Source organism: Thermobia domestica, chromosome 12 (assembly GCF_964235325.1).
Source record: "Thermobia domestica chromosome 12, izTheDome1.hap1.1, whole genome shotgun sequence".
Lineage (NCBI taxonomy): Eukaryota > Metazoa > Arthropoda > Insecta > Zygentoma > Lepismatidae > Thermobia > Thermobia domestica.
In genome coordinates, this window is record NC_137465.1 from 155721753 (window position 1) to 155740026 (window position 18274).

An 18274-nucleotide genomic window follows, 5' to 3' on the forward strand; every position below is an offset into this window, starting at 1 on the left:
TCCAACTTCGCAAATAATCCCGTTGCTCGCGATCAATAAAGAGGTAAAATCCACATCACGTATTTTTACTCCTATAATTAGTAAGATAACAAAACAATTTTGTAGTATAATCTACATACGAAAAACGGATTTGATTTCTATGAAATATAGTGTATGTTATGTTCAGGCTTACCTGATTTTCCGTTATTTTTGGTTGAAATCGAAAAAGAATAAATGGTAAAAGGGTGTAATTTTCCACAAACTTCAAAGTTCTCTTTTATAAATATGAGAAAATAAGTTTCTACGATAACTCTCGAACCTTTTACGCGGTTTTGATACAATTACATTCAAACTTTCTGGCGTATGGGATGTTGAGTTAAAAGGAAAGAAAGACCCTCGACATAGATTTTTAACCCCATGGTCCCTAACCCTCACGGCATCTGTTCCTGGTGTGTACCTTCGCTGGTCACAGCCGTGCTTGTACCCTTAGATGTTGGAAATCTTTGACAGGAGCAAATAGGATCATTTTGTCCTCTTAGACGTGTTTTAAATTACCAAAATAATTTGACAATTTCTGGCAAGTACGTATTGGTCTATTTCATACCCTTACGTTTGTGTTAAAGAATAATTTGGAAATTTTTAATAGATATTTACAGTATCACCTTTCACCTCCAAATGGATGCATGGAGGTAATTGTTTAAAGTAATATTTTTTAGAAAGGCATGTCTTTTCGTTCAGAAATTTATAGGATTATCTTATACCTCTATATTTGGGAGCCATGTGTTTAAGTTATTATATATATTTATATATTTTTTTGTTTACGGAATATAGTAGTTAAAAGTGTCATAGAAAATATCGTTTACTGAAGAATTTTAATATGATGGAAAGATTTTCATTTGACAACTTTTAGTGTAAACTTTTATTGAATTTTCACGTTTTTACTTTCTGATTTATTGAATTTTTAAATTCTATATATTTAAATTGCAGATTTTCTTGCATTGATTTTTATTATTTAATATATTGTAATATCTCACGTGTTATTGTGTACAAACAATACTTTACACTTGTGTTTACAAACATCACAACATGGTTTTGAATCAGGATACTACGCACCACATGGATTCACTACAACCAGCAGACGACGGACTTCCGGCTCCTCCTACGAAGCAGACTATGACATCGGACCAGCAGCGTCACCGCCTCCTGGAGCCCAATAAATTTGGCAGCCACCAGCGGACCAGTACCAGTTCTCTGGTGTCCTTGACTGTTTGCCACGGATAATTAGGAGTAGGCTAACCTTAAATCTCTGGTCTGTTACGAGACTCTTGTCTTTGCCTTTCTCCTAGCTTAGCCTGCTACGGTGCTTTGTTGGGAATCCTACCGCCAGTTGCTTAGCCTGCTACAAGGCTCTGTGACTACTAACCTCCTCACTGCTTGCCACGAAGCTTTGGGGATTCCTTTCGCCACTCTGCTTAGCCTTCCACGGGGCTCTGTGGAGATCCTGTCCGCGACCTTGCCTATTTCTAACTAACAAATTTAGAGGAAAATAGCCTGCTCGCTACTTTATATTATTTCTGTAAATACTGTTATTTAGTGAATTTTACAATAAAAGCCGGTAGTGGGAGTCTATTCCGGCCACTCATTTTCTTACCTTGCTCTACCCATAAACTATATGTGATATAGTTTTACATGGTGAGGATTTGACTGGCTCAATTTTACTGAATACTCCCCTGCTGGACGCTACTTTCATTAATCGAAACTGAACTTTTTTAATTCATAGGTATATGATTGTTCTTGTCAGTGAGCTTAGTGGCGTAGACGTGACTGTTTTCTAGTGTGTGCCTCATACCGGATCAGGAAAAAATGCTTTCCCGGAAGACATTGCAAAAATGGCAGAACAAAATTCCCGCACTTCTTTCAATATCCCTCACCTTACTAAGTACTCTGGACACGTTATAGAAGATCCTGATAGGTTTTTGAAGATATCAGACCACTCTGCGCTATTGCATTCGTGGAATGTCAAACACAAAACCAAATGGACACAGTTACGATGAATCGAAAACCAAATTAACGGATTCAAGTAGGCCAAAAATACCAGCATATCGAACCGAGTTTGAAATTTTTCAGACGGAAATCATACATGTTCTCTCTCGGCACGTGCATGATAAAGAAAATCATGGTTGTGAGCTCTGAACAACATTTTGTGGTTATGTAAAGACACTACGCAGTCCAGAAAATCAGCATCACATCCAGTCCCATTCCTAGAAGGTGTACATGAGGTATCAGTCCCCTTGAAACTTTAATTTTTTGTTGATATATACAATATAGATAAACATGAACTCAAGTAAGTCCTCTCTAGCTCTCCTGTCTTAGTGTTCTAGTTACAAGGCTGACGGATTTTCGATGATTGTAGTTCTCCAATTGCACCAGAAACAGCACCAGGAAAACCACTGGAAGCCGGAATATATGGGTTTTCCTTGTAAATGAGCTCGAATTTTCTCTCCGTGCGAGAACAGGTAAATTCTACCTATCTTTCTTACACAATTCCAGCTGCATAGAGTGGGGATAATTGGGAGGTATCCAAGCAAATATTGCATTCAACTGGAATACTTCTGGTGAAAATAAATTATCGTTGAAATTAATTTTCTTACATTGTTTAATATGTTGACTGTCATACTAGAAAACTTTTCCTGGGAGTCACGGCCATTTATAGAATCAAATTGTAAATACGAGTATTTACTACAAGAATGAATACATAAATAATTGAAATTTTCACGAATAGAATCGAAACTTTTCCCTAAAAGTCACCCATCTGATTACATAAATATTACAGCATCATAGTGTAAGTCGCTTGTGTGGCACATGGTTCCCAAGATTAAAATACGTTTGAAAATGAAAAATGAAATGAAATCTTTGAGTTTTACGTCCCACGGTTATGCCGATTAGGCTAAAGGAGACGGTGATTATGAGAAATGAATGAAATGGTGGAATGAAGAAAGTGGGAGGAAACGGGAGAACCCCGAGAAAACCCACGCACACGGTGTTTGTCCACCACAAAGTTCACTTGGCGGGAGCTAAAATACGTTTGAGTTATATTTAGTTCACGAGATCCCTAGCTTACACGAGTTAAATTTAATTATTAGACCGTTAATGTATTAAGTAAGGCAAGTTCGAAATTTGAGACAACCTGGCCTCTTTTAACAGCGTGAGCGATTTTCACCGTTGCCAACCAGGGTGGTGACGATGCCTAAAGAAAATAGACACTACGTTGTATCAAAACTGATTAAAAAGAAACTGTATTTGAACTCTTCTTTCGATTAAAAAATGAAATCTGATCAAAGCAAATCACTTTTAAAATAGAATATTGTTACAGTTTCGGCAATATGTCATTGCCGATATTTTCCATAAATTGTATCATTTTTGGAAGCCATCTTGAGTTCTTGAGCACTTCTGGTGTCAGAATTAGAATTTAAGCATCAGCAATAAGATATTTTACTCTGAAAGCATAGGAAGTGATGCATTGCACTGATATGCAATATCTTTTATTTCTCGTGGAGTTTGGGCATCATCTGAGCTTTGATGGAAGTTTGAGGCATCTTCGTTATTCGAATTGAGATTCAGGGCTCATAAATGGATTTTTACCTCGAAAACGTAGCGAATGATATGTCACACTTGCAATATATGTAGCTATTTTGAAAACAAATTCGTGCAGTAGCCACTTTGACAGCCATTTTGAATCTTGCCCATAAGAGACAAAATTTTACTTGGAAACATTCTGATTCATGTTCATCAGGTCAAGTTATATTTAAAAGTGTATGTTGCTCAAATGTAGGGAAAATGCCTTTAACATCGTTTTAGAGTGTGAAATATAACTTACTTTCAAATTTTCGCCGCTATAACCTCTTAAGAGTTCGTGTTACAAAAATGTTATGGACCTTTCTTATAGTACATTCAAGATTTTTAAATAGTGTACTGAAACATTGAAATATCATGATTGATAATGGAGGTCAGGTCATTTAAACGAATTTATGTCTCTCACGATGGTGTCACAATAAGAGTTTCTGATTTCTAAATGAAGTATCTCAGTTTTTTAAAAGTTATTTGATCTATACACAACCACTGTGTAAAATGACACACTGGTGTCCATAGTTGAAATAGTTTGGTGATATTTGCATTAATTCCATCAACTATTATGGGGAAAACTGCGAGGAGTACATTAGTTTTCATTGTCACTGTTATCTAAAAGCAGTCTGAAGAGTTTGGCAATTTTCTTGCAATATTGTCAATTTTGGTTGTAATTGTACGAATTTTGGATATTAACATGTTATTTCCTGTAAAAGGCTTTTCTTCAAGGAAGTTATTTTCTTATTTTTCTGCCATTGGAATGGGATTAGTATTTTTACAAAACTAATTTGATGTAAATAATGCATTTAGATTTGGAAATATTACATTTTCTGAAATGGATAGGAAAGAACCCCACATCCAAGGTTGCGTCACAACATAAATCTACATCCTAAGTTACGGATTAACATCCATATATTTGAGATTTTGTAACATAACACTATGATCCTCTTGTTTCTTTCAGGTGAGAATGTCCTTCACATGGCCATTGTGAATGAGGATCCTGCAATGGTGAAATTTCTACTCGATAGTGGGGTTAATTTCCATGAAAGATGTGTTGGGAACTTCATGTGTCCTGAAGATCAGAAAGCATCAAGAACAGATTCATTGGATCATGAGTGGGTGAATGTCTGCACCGAGACAAATTATGACGGGTTAGTGGTTTCCCTTCAATTTAAATATGCATATAATAGCTTGTATACCCTTACCCGAAGTGTGTTAATTCTTACAGCTAACAGTCTCGTATCTTTAGCATGTAAAATAATGCGGATTCTAAGTTTCGAGAATTATCCCGGAACCACGTAAAATTACAACCAATCAGAAGGGTAAATAAAATTATAATACCGGAAAGACCTAATAAACAAATAGTTTAAGTATATATTATTATTTTAAATTTTCACAATTATTATCAACCATTTTCATTTGTCTTTAACGTTGTATGTTTTTACATATACTATCCAATAGATCAAATTAAGGTTTATGCATAGGATTCTTGCCAGAAACACGTATTCCTTGTAAAACAGGCATATATTACTAATCTGAAATATTTATGCAAGTGGAAAATTTGCTTACTTACTTCCTTTACGTCAAGTAACATCAGGAAAATGATAAAAATAACAGAGATATAGCTTACACGGAGGGTTTCTTGAGTGTATATAAACTTCTCAAGAAATAAAATCAAATATATGTATACCACAAACGATGTTAGTAAATTAAGACATATCTTGTACAACTTCTTAAGTCGGTTTTACGTGGAATATGTAAAACCATTTCACGTGTGATCATAACATTAAACACATGTAAGTGTTTGCTAACTTATAATTTTATATGACGACAAGATTAAACGTTGAATATTATATGTAATGATAAAGCTACAATAAGGTTTTGCATATTATCGTCATATGAATGTTTTATTTTCTTTCTCAACCAGTTTATTGGCATAAAATCTTAGCATTTCCTTACTCTCAATTAATATGAATTGGACTTTTTATATATAGGGGACGCGGTGGCTCAGTGAAATAGCGTTCCCTTCAGGTGCATGAGGTCCTTGGTGTGATCCCAGCTCGTGCCAAGTGAACTTTGTGATGGACAAACACCATGTGCGTCGGTTTTCTTGGGTCCCCCCGCTTCCTCCACTTTCTTCCTTCTACCATTCCATTCATTTCTCATCATTACCTTCTCTTTTAGCCTAGCTGGCTTACGCATGCGACGTTAAATTTACAGATTTCAATCCATTTTCATTTTTGGACTTGTTTGTTTCTTTATCGTCGGCAGCTCTTCCTGTTATTTTATGACCCCACATTTTTTGTTTCTAAATAATGTGCATACTATCCAAAAGAAATGCTTTGTGAATATTTTGTCGTTTCAAAATTTCTTTTCAACTCACAACATACGCACCTCATAATCTTCGTCAATAATAATTAAAGCATAATGGTTAGATGAACTGACATTTACTGTTACTCTACTGTGGCAACCCTGACAGGTAATGTAGTAAATCATCCACGTCTGACATCCCAACCTCCCGCTTACACCATTTATGCAACGACGACACACAGAGCTCTAGAACAAATCTGTATATACGCTCAGCTGATGAGTTATACACAATGAGATATTTTTTGCGTTGCTACAATTTTCCATACCAAACATGACAGTTTTGTGATGTTTGACTTACATTAGAGTACAACGTGTAACTTGTTTCACGTAAAGTTTGCAACTAACAATTAAGGTAACGTCTGCGCATGAAATAGTCGATTCGTGGTGGGAGAATATTCACATTTGAACTCATTACAGTGGTTCGAATTTCACGTTAAATGGTTTGTCTGCATTAAGCCTCGGTTCTGAGAAAGACACTAAACTTCTATCTAACCAACGTAGTTGAAGATATTTTAGTGAACCTATACGTAACTAATTACATCACGATCTGTTAGGGTTCAAAGAAATGTTTGGAATAAAATTTATGTATTTTTTCCCAAGAACTCGAATCCGAAATGAATAGAACGGGATTTCTATGTCATTTATAGTTTCCCCTCCGATCTCCCGGGGCAGGAGGAGCGGAAAGCTAACTGGAGCATAGGTAAAATTCTCCTTGCAAAATACTAACTTCTTATTCTGTATATTATAACCGCCACCAGGTTATAGAATTATTTTTTATGGACGCTGTGTATATTTCGTAAAAACAGTGATTATTCTTTCGATTTACACTTTATTCTGCGACTCAAATAAGTTCTTTCTTTGGTGGAAATTGTTTCCTTCCCACGCAACTGGACAAAGTAGTCTTTCATCGTTTATATATATATATATATATATATATATATATATATATATATATATATTTAAAACATTGCTTTCTGGTGAGAACGTTCCGTGAGTGACTAGCCTTTTCAGTGTTCCTCCCTGACTTTGTGCTCGAGGAGTTTAACTCCAGAATTGTGTGCAGCCACCACGAACGTTACGTCGGGAATTAAGTATGACTTTGTGTAAAGGGGCACAAGCTATTAGCCGGCGAAGGACGTTTTCTTACGGCTAGCCCCAACTAGTGAAGTCCCACGTTCACATACCTTGTGCATGTGTAATTATAAACGCGCCTTCCAACACTTTGGAAACTTATTAGCATTCCACTTTGGAAACTTATTTTGCTGAAGATACATCTCAATTCTTCAGGATTGTTTGGAGCAGCAACTGGATTGCTACGTGGGATTATCCCGGCAACTTTTCCCCCAGTGCTAATCCCCCAAGTGCGTCAATAGTGCGAGAATAGTATTTATAGTTTAATCTCAGTCACAATCTCCTAGATATATAATGCAAAGTGATAAAAAGGGCTACAGTGCATTAAAAAGGCAAAGTCTGATTTTAGTAATGAAGATTATTATAATATTCTGTGTTAAGTGTTGTGTTCATTTCTCTTCGTTATTTTTTAATAAAAGTATTCTAATAAATAAGTATAGTGTTATTGAATCCAGTGTGTTTTCGATGTGTGTGTGAATGATATGTGTGTGCGTTATGGTCTGGATGACCGTCTGATCGTCCGTGAGGTTTTCGGGATGAGACATCCGAACCTCTTGGCGCCTAATGCTCATCTCCTCATTGAGACCGACGAACAATTTTCAAACAACTGGTAATCTTTTCTTGAAGAGGTCCTTCAACATCCTACCCAAGTAAGTTCAGATCTCCAGGAGAATACTAACTAGTAGGACAACGGAAAGCGACATTGATCAATTACAAATAAATGGCAGTCCGAACAGTGACCCTATTCCTGGGTGTTTACAAATAAATGTCCGTCCGAACAGAGACCTCGAATTGGTTACAAATAAATAACGCCCGATCTACCGACCTGAATCGAGACCGTTGGTGCTCGAATATACTTGTAAGATCAACATTTTAATATATCATTTCTTTTCCAGCTTACAACCAGTATTGTCAAAAACTTCTCTTTCAGGTGATTTTAATCATATGTTTTTGTGATAGTTCATTTTATTCTAATCGTACATTTTAAGTTTATTTTTGTCCAATATGGCAGAGCAGGAAGTAGATTTTCTTACTAAGATAAATGCAAGTTTTGAAAAATTAACAAAAAATTATACAGGGAAAAATATTTATATACACATTTGCATATTTGTAATTGAAATCTAGTATGTAATCTCATGTGTAGAATATGAAATTCTACATTTATAATCAATCTCGATTTTATTTTTTAGTGTTAATCTTAGATTTTCGTTTTCATTTTGAAGTGTTTATTGTAAGTTTGTTGAATTTCATTTACGCCATTTACCCGATTTTGACTCATTTGAATTTCCAGGATTGACATGATATATTTCGCTCGAAGAGAAAAGTTTAGAAAGGAAAGTAGGCTTAGCCTTAAACGACTGAAACAGGCATTTCCTTGTTGGTTAGTGGTATTTGCAGGAATGTCATGTGAATAACATGTGTTCCGAACGAAAACAGTAATCTTTTTATTTAGAAGGAACTAATGAATAGATAATATGATGGAGAACGGTCGTTTTTCTTCCATATTAATATGTATGTGGAAATATATTTAACTTCTATATTTTCTTGTAATTTCTTAATAACGTTCCTTTCGTCTTCTTTAGACTACTGAACGACCGTAGGGAAATTTCTTCGGGTAGGATATTTCATGGGGATAAATATTTTTTAGGGAAGCAATATTTTCTGGAATTGCAAATCTCTTGCAAGTTGCACGTGGCTAATCCATTGAATATTCCGTAGCTAACTGTATTTTCGCCATCAACCGCAAAACAGTTTTTCATTTCTTTTCTTTCTTTATAGTAACCCGTAACTAAGCATGTGTATTCTTAGGTTAGATTTTTTCAGTATATTTTATTGTCTAGTAGTATTCCAGTGAATATTTTGATGTTTATGAATAGTAATTTTATCTTGTGTATTGGTATACTAATGTGTTATAATGTGTTTTTAATATTAATTTTGAGAAAGCTATCTTTTTAGTCACAGTATGCCCCAAAATGGCTTGGAATTTATTAGCAAAATTGTTATCGTTATGGAAGATTTTTACAAATCAAGATGGCCGAAGGCCTCTTAACACGAATCTTCAGGTTTCAGCCATAACAAACAGTATGGAGGATTTCCTTCCAGAAATCAACATCACCAAAGATTTTGAATACAAATCTTTAGGTTTCAACCATACCAGCAATAACGGATGATTTTCTTCAAAAATCGACATGACCCATTATTTATGAGGTTTCAGCCGTCTTAGAGATACCGATATAGATCCCGAAAAATAAACTTATTTTCTTTTTTTCCAACAGCATGAAGATATAACGATTTATGAAAATTACTTTCTGGCAATCATTTCTTATACTCGATGACTGAATTTCAATGTGTTCATAAGACCATTTTGAATACTTTGTAGCGAAGATGCCTAAGAAAGTTTAACTGTCGTGGAATGACATAACTGTTTTGTAGGGAAAGCTGTAATGTCGTTGACTATATTTTTACGTTTGTGTCCTATGTTTTTCTTTTAATAGGTCTCATGTATTTTGTTTTGCAGAGATATATTTTACGATGCTACGAGAGCATTTGTATTTTGTGTGTTTACACATCTTTTTCTAGGTGGAAGACGTACGTTATGTACCAGGGAACATACGTGTATTTTTCTGAATATTAAAGTGTTTATATTTCGGTTAGATATAGAAACATTTTTGTAAGTGTGTACGGTTGCAGACCTTTTCACGTTTCTATTTTTGCATCGCAGGTGTCGATTGCATATTTTCTGTGTAAGTACGTGTCGTATTACACATTTTCCCCACCATTGGTTTTGGTCAATTCATGGCATAATGACCATTTATTTTCAGGAATGTCTGGACTAGTGAGTCAACTTCCTTGATTCAGACCTTCGAGAAACTTGGATCAACACTATAGTTTTCAACGCTTTATTCATAAGTTCTTTTGCAGATATAGCCACCTATTCTGGTAACCCTACAACATTTACGTTTTTGGAAGCGAATAACAATTATTATTCTAGGCCTAAGGTAATAATATGTTTCAGAATAAAATCATTTGTTGTAGTGAGCATTATTGAATTGAAGTCTCGATTTTCACATGGCGAGCAGATGTGATTTTCATCTTATGGCGTACCGAATTTTCTTCATACAAGTCAACGAGATCACGATCTTTTTCTTGATATGTAGAATCATGCTTTCTTTGGAATTACTATGAACGTCACTTTTGTCATTTAAGTTTATTTTATATTGGAAAAACGATTTTTTTCCTTTTTCGCTAAACAACACAAGGCACTATTAAAAAAAGGACTTACAGGTGAAAACCTTATTTTGTTTGTATATTGTCGGTTTATAATGGTTTTACATCTTCATTCATTTTACCTTTTCAATGATTTTCATATTTTTTAAATTATTAATATTGAAACTTCGATAATAATTTTAATGTTTTAATACGTTTAACATATTTCCGATTTACATATTCATTCATTTTTAATGTTTTAAATAAAGATATCAGTATATTTTAAAAGAAGACATTTACTAATTTTTATTGAGATATTTGATAATCCTTAAAGTCGATATTTTAATGAATAGTTATTGAGTTGTATATTTATTTCCTATTGTACATAATAAAGTGATTGATACTGAACACAAAACATTTTGCGAAAAGCATTTGTTAGGGTTTAAAAAAAAGATAACAATTTAAACAACCCTATAAACCCTTTCTGCGCATTTTCTGTGAAAAAATATAGTTATCATACAGGTATTTTAACCATACATCGATTCTAACACCAGTGCTAAACGATCTTCCCTTCTCCCTTCATCAACTCATCATTGGAGAACCATGGAGAATATTCAACACAGGAAGTTAGCATGGTTTCAGCATGTGAAGAAACGGAAGATAAGGAAACTCAGCTGCACCAATCGTCCAAGAGGATCTTATTACTTCATCGAATATTTGGATTGGACATTGCTCATGCAGGAACCTCATCGTGTTGTAGTGAGTGAACGAGTTATTTAATTATTTTAATTAGCCCTTGTACAGGTGAAAAAACATTCAACGTTTATGCACGTAAGTCTCACACCATATCACAGTGTTGCCAACTAATTATAAATTTTTGGTGAAAAACCTAATTTATTCGAATCTCATTAAACGGCCAGGAGATCTCAACCTGTTTTCGTGTGTACTTAACAGGTCGTTCCACTTACAGAGCACCAATCTATAACAGCCACCAGGTTATAGAATTATTTCCTTGTGGACGCTGTGTATATTTCGTAAAGACAGTGATTATTTTTTCGATTTATACTTTATTCTGCGACGCAAATAAGTTATTTTTTGGTGGGAATTGCTTCCTTCCCACGCAACTGGACAAAGAAGTCTTTCATCTTTTTCTCATATATATATTTAAAACATTGCTTTCTGGTGAGAACGTTTCGTGACGAACCTTTTCAGTGCTTCTCCTTGACTTATTGATATTCACAGTATATATTCTACAGTTATTTTGAACTGAGTTAAGTGCTTTCTTTAATCATTTGTGGAAATACTAGCTGACCAGATGTTCAAGTGACCAGAGTGACGCCAGTCACATTGCTTTCCCAGTTCCTTATCTGTACTTTCACACGCCCGAGTTATCGCAATGTCTCGTGCATCGTGACCAGTGAATTAAAAATTAACATAAATGCTTTTCCGTATTCTATTTTCATATGCATGCAGGTGATTTAACTGAGTGGTTTTTAGAATTAACTGCCAACACTGTTCAGTCAACCGTTGCAGCTGGTATCTCAAACCTTTGCGCTCGAGGAGTTTGATACTGGAATTGTGTGCAGTCACCACGCACGTTGCGTTGGGAATCAAGTATGACTTTGTGTAAAGGGGCACAAACTATTAACCGGCGAAATATGTTTTCTTACTGCTAGCCCCAACTAGTGAAGTCCCACGTTCACATACCTTGTGAGTGTGTAATTATAAACGCGCCTCCCACATTAGCATTCCACTTTGGAAACTTATTTTGCTGAAGACTCATCTCAATTCTTCAGGATTGTTTGGAGCAGCAACTGGATTGCTACGTGGGATTATTCCTGCAACTTTTCCCCCAGTGCTAATCCCCCAAGTGCGTCAATGGTGTGGAAAAAGTATTTATAGTGTAATCTGTCATAATCTCCTAGATATATAAAGCAAAGTGATAAAAGGGGCTACAGTGCATTAAAAAGGCAAAGTGTGATTTTAGTAATGAAAAGTATTATACATATTCTGTGTTAAGTGTTGTGTTCATTTATCTTCGTTATTTTTTATAATAGCATTCTAATAAATAAGTATAGTGTTATTTAATCCAGTGTGTTTTCGATGTGTGTGTGAATGATATGTGTGTGCGTTATGGTCTGGATGACCGTCTGATCGTCCGTGAGGTTTTCGGGATGAGACATCCGAACCTCTTGGCGCCTAATGCTCATCTCCGCGTTGAGACCGACGAACAATTCTGAAACAATTGGTAATCCTTTCATGGAGAGGTCCTTCAACGTCCTACCCAGGTAAGTCCAGGTCTCCAGGAGAATACTTCTTGGTAGGACAACGAACAGTGACACCGATCAATTACAAATAAATGGCAGTCCGAACAGCAATCCGATAACCTGGGTGGTTACAATAGTTTTTCGTCCGATGTTCGTTTCTCCAAATATTTTCCAGTATGAAATAACAAAATGCACCGTATATATATACTCTCAACCGTCGTTTTAATGAACCTCATCCATTTTTAAGTCGGTTTAAAAGCGGTCAAATTTTCCGATTTTCCGTGAGTTCCTGCAGGGGCTAATATGCATTGCATTGGCTAATATCTAAAATTGCATTGCGCAAGGAAGTTGAATAATTCAGAACAGTGTACTTCTTATCAACCATAATATTCAATCTGGTCATGTAAAATGCAGGATATACATTATAATATAGTAATTTCAACATTTTTTGTTTTAAATCAGGACTTTCAGACTGTATCATCTCCTCTAGATTTTTTGCGTTGTTTCGGAAATTCGTAAAATCGAGGGATGAACATATATAATTATAATTGCTATTTTCCTATTTTATGAAAATGCAAAGTTTTAGGAAAAATGAAATAATAAAATTGCCGCTGAACTGGTAGACTTGACAGAAAATCTGCTCCTCATTTCTGCCTACTCCTCAGTTTGTAAAAACGCAAGAGTTGAATTATTATTTGAGACTGTATCTAGAATCCTAACCCTTGGTGGAAACATCAATACATTCATGTTTTTTGTTGATGCATGTATGCACTATGAATTTTTTTTAAACAAATGCATAGTTTCGGTTAATATTTCTTGTCATTCCTAAAACGTGTCTGGAAAACGAAAGAGTGAAAGAGTGATGACATCAAGGGAAGTCCTCTCCCATTTTTACTGCAATGCCGATCAATTTCTGTCACGAATAATAACATGGACGAAACATGATTGTACCATTATGATCCTGAAACGAACCAATAGTCAATGAAGTAGCAGCTCTCTTTTTTCCCCTGGAATAAGTAATCCCGTGGAATTCTTCTTCTGGAATACGGATAGAGTCTTATTGAAGGACTACGTGCCCAAGGATCAAATATTGAATGGAGAATATGTGCATTATTCACGGAACTGAAAGACAAATTGAAAGTTCAATGCCACGAAAAACTGAAAAAAATAATATTTTCCTTCAGGAGAATGCACCTGTATATCAAGCACTGAAAATACAACTGACAAGTACGATCTAGGGTTTCAATGTCTAGATCATCCACTTTATTCCCCAGTTTTGGTTCCTTCTGACTATTACTTATTTCCCAAACTCAAATAACGCTTGAAAGGATTCCATTTTGGATCTGATAAGGGTAGTGTTACGAACAGTGGTGCGAGGAACAGTCTCCAGATTTTTTAACTTGTCCTAGAAAAAAACTGGAGCACTATGCAAGGAAGCATTGAACTTTGAGGGAAGAATGTAAAATAACTCAAATTTCATCATTCCACGTTCAGTCCTTCAAGGTCCTCGTAAATTTCTCATCAGCTCCTCGTAAATTTCTGCTCAACGTGGTAGACAGTACGGTAGATGCCATGTCAGTGCTTTGGAACAAAAGGGAGGACTAGTACATACCAATTACTAACTAAAGATCAGCACTCTGACAACATAGTAGTTCAGTTTAATTGGAAGCTATTCAGTTCAATCCTATACATTTATTATTATTATTTGCAATATGGGAAAGGAGAACACTTTTCATCTACAAAAATTAAACCCTGGCACTCACAAATTAAGCTCATGTAAGTCCATCCTATGAATACTGATTGTCGAGAATAATGTTTTAGAAAACAGAATCTTTAAACAAAATCTGTAACTGAAAACTTCAAATCTGAATAAATACGCACAATTTATTTAATGCATATAATATAGTTAATGGTTTTACCTTTCTTTTATTTCTAATTGAAGTTTATAAAATGCGAAGAAAATAAGTCGGCCAATTCTACTATTATTATTCATTAGGAACAATGAAATCTCTGTTTTCAGTTGAATATTGGAAGTAGGATGTTGGAAATTCTCCACTGTTGGAAATTAATATTCATAAGAAAGAGCTATAACTAAAATTTACCGGAAAAGCGCTAAATTAGAAAACAGAAATATACGCGCATACCCAGCAGCTCAAAGAAGAAAACTTGAGCAGCATTCCGCCGCTTAATAAGTTCATGGATAAGACAATGTGACAGTGAGATTGGCTATGATACTGATATATAATACCATATTTAAAATGTTTTAAGATTATGGGAGTCCGGGGGGGGGGGGGGCAGTCAGGGGACAGGAGTAGCCACCAGGGTGCGCTCGCCTCCCTTGCCCCTTCTAGAGTCTTCACTGATTATACAGTAATTAAAATTGTTTCAATTTTTAAAATTACGAACTTTCTTTGTTATTGAATATGAGTTCTGACAACAATGCTTTAGTTTGTTAATGCTGTAAGAGTTATTCAAACCCTTTTTCATAATTATTCACAAAGGTTAAGAATACAATTAAAACAGTATAAAGAGATGTTCTTGTGCATTTCAATTATACTGGGTTTATAAAACATACACTAAAACATTATCTCGTCATATTTAGAAATTCCGAATCTTCCTTTTGACTCTATCCCTCATCCATCTTAGTAAGAATTACTTCGATTAGTCCTCGCGTACTTCTCCTCTATGTTTGAATTAATGTCTTCAATGTAATTTTTTTATGCGTCTAAACCACATATACAGACATTTCCCAAATAAACTATTTTTTCTACTGACCCATCGAAGAAAGTATCGTCCACTGTAGGAGCAGATGTTTGTATATCGTATTTTTGTATAGAAAAAATATCAAGTTCATACTTCGTTCTCTAACCTCGTTTATGCAGATGAAGACCTTTCTTTTTAATCAATCAGACCTTAATCTGAACTAAGTAAGCACATATAAACTCTTCCTACATCTCTTTCAATCTTCAAAGCGGACAAAATATGTTTCTTGGAAAAATTTTATTAACATTTAACTTTTTCTTTCACAACGTGAAATAGTGAATCTCGTTTCTAAGGAAACGAACTTCTTAAGCTTGGAAACTAGGCTATACATAAGTGTGGGAGTCTATATTGTACAACTAGAGCAAAAACGGTGAGATATAGTTGCGATATTGATTCAACATATTAAAAATATGCTTCGCCTTCGTTCTTATTTCTTTCTTGTAACAGCAGATGTTAGAAACCTACCATTTCTTATTCGAATGTAAATTGTAATGGAACTAAAACAGCATGAGATAGAAGCGTTTTTGGTATACATTCTGTATATTAAAAATATGTCCTTTATTTGCTTTTGCAACTACAAAAAAAAAAAAAAAAAAAAAAAAAGAAAAGAAAAAGATGAAATCCATTGAGACATGTGGTTTCAATATTGATCCTTATAGGGAAAAAGGAGTAACAAATAAAGAGAAACAATTTTTCTATATGAATTTATTATTCCAAGAATAAGTTCAGTCTTCACTTTAATCCCTGCTTTTTGTAACCGAAAGAACAAGAATATACTAAATTCCCTGTTTCTGAATATTTATCTCTATATTATGCGATAAGAGAGACAAGAGACAAGTGTGTATTCAGTATTACAATTATGTTTGGATTCAGAAACACAAGAACAAATCTAGCGCTCAGAGGTAAGCTATGCCAAGTCACTTTTTGACCGAAATTGAGTTATATTTTTCTTACTTACATTAGTACATACGGACACTAAGAAAGTTTTGAGATGTGGACAACTGGAACTCAGGAAGTGAACATTTTTTCTGTTAATAAACAATAATCGACGGAATTCGATAAAATATTGTCTTGAAAACACTTTCTCGCTTCTCCTGTGAAATTAATATTTTATGACTTATACTACTTTACTTCTCAGCCTCAGAATTATCATTTCGTCCCTTATTCCTCTTCTAATACAGAAATAGTAGAAATTCACTATAATTGTGTATTTCAATATTGATCCTCGTACCATTGAGTAAAGATGATAATAGATGACACAAAAACTTTTTCTTTCAATCTCAGCTCTAACGTTACTACTTTAACTTAAAATAGTAGTAATCTATCAGCACTCCCCATTTCAAAAGTCATACTCATGAATTAAAAACCATGATTAGTAAGTAGAAATAGTCTGTTTGATATAACGTTATTGACCCTAGAATAGCTTTATCTTGGTTTCAATACCTGTTTTAAAAGCGGAAATTATAGAAATATTTCTTCTGATTTTAATATATTATTCATATTAAGCAAGAAAGAAAAAGGATAGCGAGAAAATGTTATATATCTATACATCTATATATCTATCTATCTATATCTATCTATCTATTTACACACACAGACACACACACACACACACACACACACACACACACACACACATATATATATATATATATATATATATATATATATATATATATATATTAGCATCGTGTCCTTCCTTATCCAATCATGTTGAAATGGCAATTGATAAATCAATCACTTCGGGTTAAAATATTAGAGCCCTACAATTTGAAAATCTATAATATCATCTTTTGAATTGAAACTCCCATTAAAATATGCATACACACATTAAAGGGTCCAAGTATCTTGAACCCATTTTTTCCATAAATTGCAGAAGATACTAATAAGGAAACGACATGAACCTGTCAACGGGACTTCCTAATTAAACCCTGTTCATTCGATAAACATAACAAAGATATATTTATGCACAAAAAATTAGGGCCATGGACAACGGAGTAAATCCCTGAGGTCCATTGACCCTATTAGTATAAAGAAAATTGTATACTCGCATTGAAATAGCTATTGCATCAACACTGCTCATTGGAAATTCATGGTTTATAGTTCATTCTCTTCAGCATAAAATAAACTTGCCAGAGGCGCTATGTATTGGGGCTTCTAACGTACTTGAACAGGGAAAACTGGGAGAATATCGGGAAAATTCCCTCCAGAAATACATGCCATCAACTCTGGACGCCTTTGGAGTGGTCCCGGGTAAAAACACAATCCAAGTGTATCTCGAAAAATACTACAGGGGATAAGAAATGTGTGTACCAAGTGTTGTATTGCTAGACAGAATAGGTATGAGGGAAAATCATGTATTGGTATACAAGCTTTACTGCATGAACATATCTTTGTTATGTTTATCGAATGGACTAGGTTTAATTAGGAAGTCCCGTTGACAGGTTCATGTCCTTTCCTTGTAAGTTCCTCTACATAAATTGGCACTACATAATAAGTAAACATGCCAGCCATTAAACTAGCGAATTCCTTAAGGGTCTTCATTACAGTGAAATCACGACCTTTGTTAGAACTACGGTAATGAGCTTTGTGAGATTGTAAAGTCGGTACGTCCGTCCGTCTGTACATCTCTTACTCTACGATAACTCTTCAACGAAAAACGAAACTTTTGAATTTTGTTTTCCACAATAAATAACTAGCGTGATTATCTCGGCCGAATTTGTTAATGTAGTTAATACGTTAACAGCTTCTCGTGTAACGGCGACTTTGAAGTGTCTATCCATATCCCATATTTCATACTGGGAAATATATGCGTTTCATGTAATTACCTAACAACTAAATTGCTACAAGAAAACCCTAAAACAAGCCTCGTTTTTATCAAAATATTAACTGAGAAAAGTTGTAGTGCGACTTTAACTGGTAAACTTACAAAA

At 34.7% G+C, this 18274-nt stretch overlaps 1 protein-coding gene across 1 annotated transcript in view; it reads left to right on the forward strand.

Annotated features, from left to right (window-relative positions):
- Positions 1–18274, forward strand: part of nan (transient receptor potential cation channel subfamily V member nanchung) — a 743452-nt gene that overhangs the window by 251753 nt on the left and 473425 nt on the right. Inside the window, exon 5 of the mRNA XM_081734312.1 lies at positions 4565–4754. Coding sequence (XP_081590438.1) covers positions 4565–4754 — 190 coding nt within the window. The remainder of the gene's footprint in view (positions 1–4564; positions 4755–18274) is intronic.